General features: G+C 38.2%; 1 protein-coding gene across 2 annotated transcripts; it reads right to left on the reverse strand.

Annotated features, from left to right (window-relative positions):
* Positions 6,814 to 12,162, reverse strand: LOC109840521 (cytosolic Fe-S cluster assembly factor NBP35). Of its 2 annotated transcripts, none has more exons than XM_020409187.1 (4): positions 12,134 to 12,162; positions 10,938 to 11,093; positions 10,744 to 10,845; positions 6,814 to 7,932 (listed from the first exon to the last, which is right to left on the reverse strand). In XM_020409187.1, the coding sequence occupies exons 2-4, from the start codon at positions 10,984 to 10,986 to the stop codon at positions 7,034 to 7,036; spliced, it is 1,050 nt and encodes a 349-aa protein (XP_020264776.1). In that variant the 5' UTR covers positions 10,987 to 11,093; positions 12,134 to 12,162; the 3' UTR covers positions 6,814 to 7,033. The 2 variants fall into 2 exon arrangements, with proteins under 2 accessions (XP_020264776.1, XP_020264777.1); XM_020409188.1 differs by having other exon boundaries at positions 10,938 to 11,178.

Here is a 12,168-nt window from a genome sequence, read left to right on the forward strand (position 1 = left end):
TTAGCAATTATGATATGCTAGCTAAGCTAAAATTCCCAATATATCATTGTCCCCTCTTCTCAATCCCTCAAACCTAGCTCTCTCTCTCTCTCTCTCTCTCTCTCTCTCTCTCTCTCTCTCTCTCTTCTTCATAGCCCCCGCCTCCCGCCCTCGGACTACGCCCTTCACCAAACGCGTCGCGGCCTCCAGATATGCCCCCGCCCTGGCCCCGCCGAGTTCGCCGCGCCTCCCCTCCTCTCCTCCCCCCGACCTCGTCCGCACGTAGCTCACCGCCCCGCCCCTCCCCCGTGCCCCACCCTCGACTACGCGCCGGAGTTCACCATTGCCTCTCCCCGCCTCGCCCTCGAGTTCAGCCGTCCCCCCTCCCTTGAGTTCAGCCTCAAGTTCAGCCTTCCCCCTCCTCCTCACCTCCACCCGAGCTTGCCACTGGTGCTCTCCATGAATTAGAACCGAGTTTAATTGTCCCAAGCTTTGGCTACATTTTTAGGAATTAATTGTTGCACTATATCAGCATGATTACATTTGTTCAACCTGTTGTATTTGTCTCATTGTTTATGACTTTGTTCTCGATATAGAAGTATGGAATAATCTTGTAGACTTAAATATGTGTATTCACTGATATGTTGGTTTCTATTTCTTTGAGATCCTCCGTGCCGATGTCTATGTTTGTAGCATTAAAACTCTATCTGTCGGTGTCATCTAATTCATGGCTCTTGGGTTCTTGTGTTAGTCCTAACTCACCGCATGTTAGTTCTAGTTCTAATTCATGGCTCTTAGGCTCTTGGGCTCTTGTGTTGGTCTTAACCCACCGCGTGTTAGTTCTAACTCACCGTGTGTTAGTTTTAGTTCTAATTCATGGCTCTTGGGCTCTTGTGGTAGTCCTAACTGACCGTGTGTTAGTTCTAACTCACCGCGTGTTAGTTCTAGTTCTAATTCACGGCTCTTGGGCTCTTGTGTTAGTCCTAACTCACCGCGTGTTAGTTCTAGTTCTAATTTATAGCTTGGGTTCTTGTGTTAGTCCTAACTCACCACGTATTAGTCCAAGAGCCCAAGAGCAATAAATTAGAACTAGAACTAACACGCGATGAGTTATAACTAACACGCGATGAGTTAAAACTAACACGTGGTGAGTTAGGACACACAAGAGCTTAAGAGCCATGAATTAGAACTATAACTAACACACGGTGTGTTAAAACTAACACGCGGTGAGTTAGGACTAACACAAGAGCCCAAGAGCCATGAATTAGAACTAGAACTAACACGCGATGAGTTAGAACTAACACGTGGTGAGTTAGAACTAACGTACAGTGAGTTAGGACTAACACAAGAACCCAAGAGCCATGAATTAGATGACACCGACACTACACATGTAAACTATTTAAAGAGCTATATATAACTGTTGTTTACAAGTAAGATGAATATACACAAGTTTCTGATAGAGAAGTCGCTTGAAACTTATACATAGGGTTTTAATGCAACAGACATGGATATCGGCACAAGGGATCTCAAAGAAATAGAAGCCAACATATCAGTGAATACACATATTTAAGTCTACAAAATTATTCCATACTTCTATATCGAGAACAAAGTCATAAACAATGAGACAAATACAACAGGTTAAATAAATGTAATCATGCTGACATAGTGCAACAATTAATTCTCAAAAATGTAGCCAAAGCTTGGGACAATTAAACTCGGTTCTAATTCATGGCGAGCTCCAGTGGCAAGCTCGGGTAGAGGAGAGGAGGAGCGGGGAAAGGTTGAACTTAAGGCTGAACTCAAGGGAGGGGGAAGGCTAAACTCGAGTGTCGGGCGGGGAGGAGGAGGCGACAAACTCGAGGGCGAGGCGGAGAGCGGCAGTGGCAAACTCCGGCGTAGTCGAGGGCGAGGCGGGGAGCGGCGACGAGGTCGGGCGAAGGAGAGGAGGGGAGGCAGCGACGAACTCGAGGGCCGAACTCGCGAGCTAGGGCACAGATCTGGAGCCCGATGTCGTAGTGAAGGGCGTAGTCGCGGGCGGGAGCGGGGCTTCTTGAGAGAGATGAGAGAGGAGATGAGAGAGAGAGAGAGAGAGAGAGAGAGAGATAGAGAGAGAGAAAGAGAGAGAGAGAGAGAGATGAGACAGAGAGCAGATAAGAGCGCTGGGTTTAAGGGATTGAGAAGAGGGGACAAGGACATGTTGGGAATTTTACCTTAGCTTGCATGTAATAATTGCTAAAAGAAGGCTGAAACACAAGATGTCATATTTTAAGGGGCTGAACCACATGGGGGGAATGAATGGGCTGCAGCACATGAAGTTCCTACTTTTGGGGTTCCGACATATTTTTCCCTTTTTTTTACCCTATTGATTAAATAGGCCCAAAACTTGGTCATTTATCAAAAAAAATTGAAAATTAATCTCTCAAATCTTTATTATTTCGATATTAGTCCCGCAAATCATTAAAATTTGAAATTGGTTTACCTATTTAGCTTAATTACAAACTCAAACACATTTCAAACTCTCATCTATTTCATCCTCTTTCAAACCCATTGCCCTAGATTTGAGGGGCTAATATTGAGAATCTCCTACCCGTTAATACACTCCAGCTTGAGTTAAGGGGGTTGAATTTGTAATTGAGTTAAATGATTAAGGGGTTTGTAAGCAGATAAAATGGAGAAGATGAGAGTTTGAAAAAGATTTGGGTTGTAATCGAGTTAAATTGAGTAAGAAATTTGTAAAGGGTTGAAATGATGAAGATGAGATTTTGAAATGACTATGGGTTTGTAATTGAGTTAAATGAGTAACGATATTTTAAGGGGATGAAATGGAGAAGAAGAGAGTTTAAAATGAGTTTGTTCATATTTTTAATTGAGTTAAACTAGTAAGGGGCTTGTAAGGTAACTGGTAAGGGGCTTGTAAGGTAATGAAATGGAGAAGATGAGAGTTAAAAATAGGTTTGTGTTTATAATTGAGTTAAATGAATGGGTAAGTTGTTTGTAAGTGGATGAAATAGAGAATATGATAGTATAAAATAGATTTGGATTTGTAATTGAGTTAAAAGGGTAAGGCGTTTGTAAGGGGGTGAAATGGAGAAGATGAGAGTTAATTTGAAATATCTTTGTAATTGAGTTGAATGAGCAAGGGATTTGTAAGAGGATGAAATGAAGATGATAATAGTTTTAAATGGATTTGGGTTTATAATCAAGTTAAATAGATAAACTACTTTCAAATTTCAATGATTTGGAGACTAACATCAAAATAGTGAAGATTTGGACTAATTTTAAATTTTCTCTGACCCGTGTCCAACTTTTGGGCCTACTTGACTACTGGGCCAAGTAATAATATCAAACTAATGCAAGAGTAATAAAAAATCAAAAGTGTCAAAATGGTTGAACAAAATAATACCAATATCGTATTTTAGCCTTAAAAACAAAGTCAAAGTAATAAAAAATCAAAAGTGTCAAAATGGTTGAACAAAATAATACCAATATCGTATTTTAGCCTTAAAAACAAAGTCATTATACAGAAATCATCTTTCATTTTTAATTTATACATAAATCACCTTTAAAATAGATTTTTGGTTTGAGAATTATTGGAGCACACCTCGCACAATAAGAGAGAGCAAGCAACAAAATAACACAAACGATACTTTTGGGTGGTTCGACAAACACGACTACCTCGCACAATAAGAGAGAGCAAGCAACAAAATAACACAAACGATACTTTTGGGTGGTTCGATGAACACGACTACCTCCATTTCAATTGTACTTCACAAATCACAAACTAGTACAATTTTTATATGAAACAAACTTGTAAACCCTTGCTCACCTCACACCACCCATCAACCCGAGAACACACTCACTTAAGAGTCTAAAGAATGGTGACACATCTCAACACATACACACACCTCTTTATAGCCTCCAAAGTGAAGCTCGTTAAGCTTTCTCATAAATGTCATGAGCACTTACCAATGCACCATTCTATCTTTCCATGCATCACCTTCAAACTCTCTCTTTTGGATTCTCCAATGTTGACTATTCTTTCACACTTCTCTACTCAACACTAGCATTCATTCCCAACAATAAGATTTGGGGAGTACCAACATTTCATTCCAATCAAGGGCCACCTAGTCAACCTTTTTACTGAACACCTAAAAATACTCTTAAAAAACTGTGATTCAAGATACGTGACTTATTTTTGTTAATATTTGGATCTAGTTAAGATACAAAGTCACGTACCTTAAACATGCATATTTTAAGCAGCCTTTTATTCTATAGTAAAAACTTGACTACGGTGTAGATGATCGGATCAAAAACTCAATTTAAAGATTATTTACGTATAAATTGAAAACGAAAGATAGTTTTTGTATAATGATCTTACTTTTATTTTAGGGAGGAAAACCCTCGTGAGAATGCCAAATTTTCAAAGTTCTAGTAAAGAATAAGGTTATAAGTCATATGTCTAACATATCTCCACAAGTTGAGTCATCGACACAAATCAGCTTGATATGAGGTTACCTTGACAAGTGGCTAGAAATCATCTATATCATTTTCCCACTGAATTAATCATAATCTCTTATATGAACGAATAATATTGGAATCATATCCTCTCCGATTAGGTGGTAATTGGATTGTGTCAAATTCTCCCAATCCTAACCGCCCACCTCAATTCCAATGAATGACATCATGTCACGTAAGATTCCCACTAGTGGTTTTGACTATACTATTTTCATGCTAGTGATTTTTAAGACCAAAGTGGTTTTCAAGATAGCAATGGAAACCTCACATGACTTTAATTTCATCCATTGAAAGTAATGTGAACAGTTAGTATTGAGAGAATTGAATCCTCTCCAATTACCAATTAATTGGAGAGGATCCGGATCTAACGATATTCCTTGTTTCTATATACTTTCATGAGCGATTTGTTTGCATAGATTATGTAATGTTTTGTTGGATTCATAGAAAAATAAGATGTTATCGGTGCAGATAACACATTTTTAGAATTGTCCGTACAATCAAGCATGTAAAGAATTTGAAGTCCTACAAGGTAACTAAAAATCGTCAACTATTATAGATCGAAGGCCTACGGTCTCTTACATGGACCAATAAGGGGCTGTTTGTTTCCTTTTTTTGAGAGGGAAAGGTAGAGAAAGCCTGCCAAAAGCCTGCCAAAAGTGCAGCTTTTGACAGGCTTTCCACCCAAATCGCCTCTTTTAGAGGCGATTTGGGTGGAAAGCCTGCCAAAAGCTACACTTTTGGCAGGCTTTCTTCACCTTTTCCTCTCAAAAAAAAGGAAACAAACAGCCCCTAACATATGATGCTCTTCTTGTTCTTCTTTTTCTTCTTTTTCTTTTTCTTTCTTCTTCTTCTTTTTTTTTGGGACCCCTTGAAAGTAGTTGTTTGCATAGATTATTTGTAGGAAACTTGAGAAGTTTGCTTTTAAAAATATAAAAAGAAGAAGTTCTCATAAGAAAGGAAGAATGAATTGTGTATATACGATGGCTACTCATCAAAATGACAAAATGTTCTTTGTGTAATGGATCCAAATTACTGTAAGATCAATCAGAATTGGTGGTAAATACCAAACAACCCCTGACCAACAGATAGAAGTGGACATATGTCTCCCCTGCAGACCAACCGACAAAATTTTCCATCTGCGGTGGGAGCAAAAAGCATCTTGCCCATAATTTAATTCCTTTTCCTTCGACTATTATAAGAAGTTTATGTCCGCCAATGCTCCCCTCCAAAAAAAGAAAGCCTGTATGCTGTGAAACCTGATCTCTTTGGAATCTAGCTAATTGAATAATACTGATTTGTAGCTTTATTTCTATTTTTATTTTCCTGTTCTTTTTAATTGGTTTTGGCGAAGAACATAACTAAAGTCAAATACAATATGTAAAACATTTTAGATTAATTGCGACTAGACCCCCTTTATGACCCAATTGAAAACGGACCCCCTTACTTCTTAGAGTGAATAGATCCCCTAAGTGATATTTTTCACTCTTAAAATCACTAAAAAAATCTTGAGGAGACGAATAAACACCCCATAGTTCTATTCGTGAGGGTAGATCTTCAATTGCCTTTTTAAGGGTAGAAAAAGTTTACCGACGGGTTGTTTTCGCACTTGGAGCCAGTACTATAGAGAGCCTATTCGCACGAATAGAACTTCGCAGGGGCTTTTTTCAATTTGGTGATACTATTAGGTGTCTATTCGCAATTAATCCAACATTTTACAGTCTTTTCTAATCTTTCAGATGGTCTAAATTGATTAGGAAGTTTCTTACTTCATATACCTACAGGCAATTATCCAAAACCTAGCCCCTCGTATGCTTGGACTTGACGTTGCTCCTTTGTGGGCGGAGGAGGGCCTGCTAAGAGGGCGATCCGTAAAACCCCAAAGTTCAGGATTGATTTCTAAGATTAACCCCTTTTTTTAATTTTGAAAATGTCTGTCGTGACTTGGAGTATTTCTGGCTTTTTTTTTTTTTTTCCTTCCTCCAGAACAAGGGAATGCGTACAAGAAGTACATTGGATCTTTCCCCTTGCAGGTTCTACCTATGATTTTATTTAAATTTTCTGCACCATGGACTATATATTTCCACGGTTTACAGCTCAAACCACAAAAATTTTGATTCTCTTACTCTATCCTTCATCAGTAACGAAAAACAGATACTAAACGTCACACCTAAAGAAAACCTGTGTGTACAATTCAAGCAATAAACCTAAATGCATAATACAAGGAGCAAATGTCGAACAAAAACCAGTGGAAAATAAAAGAAAATGCGCATCATGCATCAAATATTCCCCACAAACATCATCCAAATCCAGATGTAGAGGTCTAGCGGCAAAAAAAAACAATAACACTGATGATCCTGTGTGTGTAATCTTTCTCAAAGTAATATCCAAAGTACATCGTACAGTTGCTGAATGCTAAAAAAACCATGGTACATCATGCAATAACTGAATGCTAAACAAAAACTCAAATCAGAACTGCAAGATAAATCACACCATGCATCAATCAAACATCCAAATATGCACATATTCCAGAATCTCTTTCTTACTCAACTACAATCTTCTCGATGATTCTCTTCAGAGCCGGCGCAGCACTGCCAGCAAAACCCTTCTCCAAAAAGCAAGATCTCCCCTCATCGGCGGCCTTACAAAGCTCCGGGTCCATCGGCACTTTCCCCAAAAATGGCACCCCCATCTCTTCACACATCTTCTCTGCTCCACCCTTACTACTATCGAAAACTTCACTGCACGCAACCACAGAGAGAAGCTCTGGCGCTTTTTCCTTTATATAGCTCAATGCCCATTCAGTAATATCACTAGGTTTTCCATCATCGCTGACTTTTTCAAACCTTAAATCCGAAAGAGACTGCCTCAGCCCACTCATGTTTTCTACCACGCCCAATACCTTTAACCCAACTGTCTTACAGAAACTTATCTCCTTTCGTACATCGATTAAGGAGACTTGTTGTGGAGTTGTGACAATGATCGCACCGTCAATTCCAGTGGATTGAAGATATTGAACAGCTGAAATATGCTCATCGGATGTCCCTGGGGGAGTGTCGATTACAAGGTAGTCAGTCTCTCCCCAGTCGACGTCCTTCAGGAACTGTTTGATTAATGCATTCTTGCGAGGGCCCCGCCAGATGACAGCATCATCAGGGTTGGGGAGCATAAAGCCGATGGACATGACGCCGAGGTTGGAGTCGAGGTAAATGGGAGACCACCCGAGGTTGCTCTGGTGGATGTCTTGGCCTTCAAGGCCGAGCATCTTGGGGATGCTGGGCCCACAAAGATCAATGTCAAGGAGGCCGACTTGGTAATTCATGGAAGATAAGGCGAAGGAGAGCTGAGCGGAGAAAGTGCTCTTTCCTACTCCTCCCTTGCCAGATAGAATGGCGATCTTGTGTTTGACAGTAGCCATTCTTTCCGCTATAGCAACCAAATCTACACAGAAAGATCAGATTGTTTATTGATATCGTACAGTGTTGCATGTTGCATCTTTTTGCAATATGCTGATGATTTGTGTAAATAAGTATGACTGAATTTTTTTTTCTTTTAGCTAATCAATATATATGACTGATGCTCATACTCACCTGCCTATAAAGAACAAGGGAAAAGAAAAACAAGAAACTAACAGAAAATGGGAGATGGGGATTCATGAGTTAAACTGGACTGCTATCAATAGTATTGGAGATTATACTACAAAACCAGCTTCACAATTTGGAATTCAAAATTGCAAATTTGTACACTGAATGGATGTAATATACATGCACCAAGAAACCAAATTTCAAACGATTCCAATGTGTTCTTAATCATGAATCAAGGGGTAAACACTTTTTCAATTTTGCGAAAATCTGAAAAGTTGATTTTTCCCATCACTTAAAGCCTTTCCCGTAATAATAGTGTTAGCTCCCTGCTATTTTCAATATATGAGAAGGAATCAAGCTGCAAGAGTATATAATACAACTTCCGACTAGTTCAGATTCTTCAGAATGTATGAAAATTTGAACTCCTGAAGTAAAGCATGTATTTCAGCATTTCAACTTGGTCAATTAAACTAAAGAACAGTGATACAAACAACCTCTCCCTGACTCAAGCAAACTCAGTCAAGCTTGACTAGTCAATCAAACTTATCACAGATTCTGCATGTTGCAACAGATACTCGTACAACTTGTTTGACTTATAACCCACTATACTTTTTCTGCTATCATTGGTCAACCTTAAAAAACTGAAAATAGATCCAAGAGAGTGGTGGAAAGGTCAATAAAGACACCCTTCTGTTGACATCAATATGATGATGGGCTAATGTCAATATTATGAAGAAATTGGAGTTTATATTATTCTGTTTCTGTAGCAGCTCCTTGTCCAAAGTGTCATTGATTCATGCACATATTAGTAATGTGATGCACACTTGGATATTCCTAAACCAATTGGTGATGATTCTCTCACTTAATATCATGAACTAGCAATGTAATAGAAATCAACCACCCATCTACAGATGTAACAATATGTTTTGGTAGTTTTGCCTCTCTGAATGGATTCAAGTTATTATCAAATGTAGATGGGTACACAGTGGAAACCAAAATCAAAGAGTACTGCACAAAGACTGAAGCTGACTACTTGTCGAAGAACACACGTAAGAATATAATACAAAACAGAAGGCATTCTCAAATCATATGAATCAGTCCTTACAGAAGCTAAATCCTTTTTAAGTGCATTTACTGGTGGAGACGTACAAGTGGTGGCATCTGAAGCAAGCATCATCTATAGACTTAGAACAGAAAAACTATGGTGTCTAGTAATAGGAGAGTTATACAGGTCTATAAAGAAGAGATGCAGAGTAGGAAATGTCGATGTGTACTGGATAAAGAATCAGCAATAGCCTAGTCTGGAAAATCTGCAAGTGCAATACAAGAAGAAAAAGGTCCTATATTGAACTGCTTGCAGACAAACATGACTCTTATTGATTTCATTATTTATTGACTGCATTTACTTTGGTTAGTAATATTAATACATTGACGAGTCTTACGCTTGATTGCAGCGCTGAAGTAGAACTCAGATCAGGAGATGGAATGCATTTCTATACAAGCACGTACATTAGAAACTCCAGATACAATAACCTTTCTAGGGTCAGTTAAAACTTAAAAGTAATGATTTACTAAAAATCAATGCATTGCAAATTGCAAAACGAGCACATTCATAATTGGTTATTCTATAATTTGTTTTTAAATGAAATTCTTTCACTTACAGAACTTCCTGACTTTCTGCACTGCCCAACTCCTATGTAGCACGGACACGGATCCGACACGGCCATCCGACACGCCGACACGAGACAAATCCTAAAAAATACATAGGATACGTATGTTCGACACGTGTGTCCGACACGGACACGACACGACACGTCTTTATGTTATGTGTGTCCGTGCTTCATAGCCCAACTCTTTTATTGTTAAATTATCTTCACAGCTTGTAGGTTTCATCATCTAACAATATCAGGATTGATTCTGACCTTTTTTCACTGCAACTTGATTTTGTAATCCCCGCTCACTAGTCGTAAATTCTAATTAAATTTACTAATCAGTTCTCTCAAATCCGTCAAGTTGATAATCCCATCAACTAAATCTATATGTGAACCTCCACCAATTACTTTTTTCATTTTTATACTAAACCAAACCTCAATATAAGAAACCAATCATCGTATTCACACCAATTCTTCTGCCACTCCAATATATTCATCTCCATCCTTGAGCATATTATCATTGTATATGATTGGAAAAGCAGCCTCTGGAGAGGCAGGCCAAACATAGCTGCACAGTAATCACCTTCCTTAAAAGGAAAAGTCTCATTCTCTTTAACTAAATTAGACCCATGTATTGATTGATACCATAAATTTTGCAGACTCGTTGGAGAAAGAAAAACGATAAGACCCATTCTGCCTAAATCCTTCAACCTTCCACTTGCAAAAACTGGACGGTTCAGAAATGGACGCTTGATACTCGCTTGATACACATAACAAGTGATCAAATTATCTTCAACTTAATTTCAACAACTTATTTGACAACTACAAAAAGAATCTAATTACCATCACCTACTATTTGATTACTGATTAAAGAATTCTAGCAAAAACCCAACAAAGATACACAGCTGAGCTGCTATATCCCAGTTCATAATGAACTGATGGATCCATCATCAGCGGTTATCAGCACAATTAATTAAAAAAATGAGAACTTTGCAAATAAATAAGTAAATGAGTACCAGGATCAGGGCCTTTAGGAGCAGAAGAACAAATTTGTTGATTTGGGCATCCTTCACATGCATCGGATTTGCCCGCTGACTCCGATTCTGGCCCCGGACAATCTAGATTACCACCCAAAATAAAAGAAAAGGAGTTAGCAATCTTCTACTAAAATTATAACTAAAAAATGAAAATTTTCAGGTGAGAAGCATACGCTCGTTGGCGTTCTCAGGTATATCATGGCGCTCGTTCTCCGTAGCCATCTCTATCTTTTTCTCTCTCGATTTTTGTTGATTTCTCTCGACGTTAAAAAGCTCAGGGTTGAAATTTATACGAGGGTTTGGGGCTGGAGAGAAAAGTGTAGACGTCTCTGTAGGAGATAGGAACCGTTGGATTATATTAGACGGTTGAGATGTAAGCACCAAAAGGCAGATAACGGAGGCGTGGCGTGCTTCCTTTCGGACAAATTTTTGAAATAGACATTTTTAGAAACAATCCCGTAAACTTAAATTGTGTGTTAAATTCCTCGAAATTCTCAATTCGATAGTTTACGAATTTTTTTTTAAAATTGGCCTAGTTCCCAAAACATTTATCGAAACCGACTTTAGTTTCATGATAGAAACTAGGTTTATTTTGATAAATATTTTAGGACTAGGTTGCATTAACTTTTAAAGAAAAAGACCCATTTTAATTTTTGGTACCTCAAAGGATTTCCATATCACCACTTTGATACCGCCAAAGACTTTTTTTCATTGTTGTGGAATATACTTAGGATTGGGGAGGAAATGAATTAAATAAAGAGTGCTGCTACGGGGACCCAAAATATGGGACCAAGGGAAGGGACAGGTGATGTGTCCCCTCCCTATTGCATAATGAGTTGACCAACTCATTATGCAATAGGGAGGGGACACATCACTTGTCCCCTCCCTTGATCCCATATTTTAGGTCCTTAAATCATTTTCCTTAAATAAATTAAGAAATACTCATTAATTGTTGGTCTAATTGTTCAGTTATATTTGATTGAGCAATACATTTAGTAATAAATAAATAACTTTTTATTTGGTTCATAAGCAAATAGAACTTACTAGTTGTACCTATCACCAAAAATAATAATTACTAGTTGTATTTGTGAGTAAGGGTGGAATCAAATCGAATTTGAAGGAATAGTGCAAGTTCAAATTCGAGTTCGGTTTATATGGTGCTATTCGTGTTCGTATTCGAATAGTAATACAAATTCGAATTCGCTTCGTTTATTTATATTGATGTTCGGAAAAAATTCGTGAATATTCGATTAACATTATTCTGCAACTTTGATTTCGAATTATTCGTCAGATATTCGATATGTATTTGCTAATAATTCAAAAATCATAAAAAAATAAATATAATCAGTAAACAAAAGGTTTTTTTTACCTTTCCAGTGAGAAAAAGTAGCCAATCGCGAGGAG

The sequence above is a fragment of the Asparagus officinalis genome, chromosome 5 (assembly GCF_001876935.1).
Source record: "Asparagus officinalis chromosome 5, Aspof.V1, whole genome shotgun sequence".
In the NCBI taxonomy this organism is placed as follows: domain Eukaryota; kingdom Viridiplantae; phylum Streptophyta; class Magnoliopsida; order Asparagales; family Asparagaceae; genus Asparagus; species Asparagus officinalis.

Coding starts and splice junctions, on each gene's coding strand:
- LOC109840521 (XM_020409187.1), bottom strand. CDS start 10,986: ATGGCTACGGAGAACGAGCGCCATGATATACCTGAGAACGCCAACGAG. Junction 10,846..10,937: donor ACCTGAGAACGCCAACGAGC/GTATGCTTCTCA, acceptor GTGGTAATCTAG/ATTGTCCGGGGCCAGAATCG. Junction 7,933..10,743: donor TCCTAAAGGCCCTGATCCTG/GTACTCATTTAC, acceptor CTTTCTGTGTAG/ATTTGGTTGCTATAGCGGAA.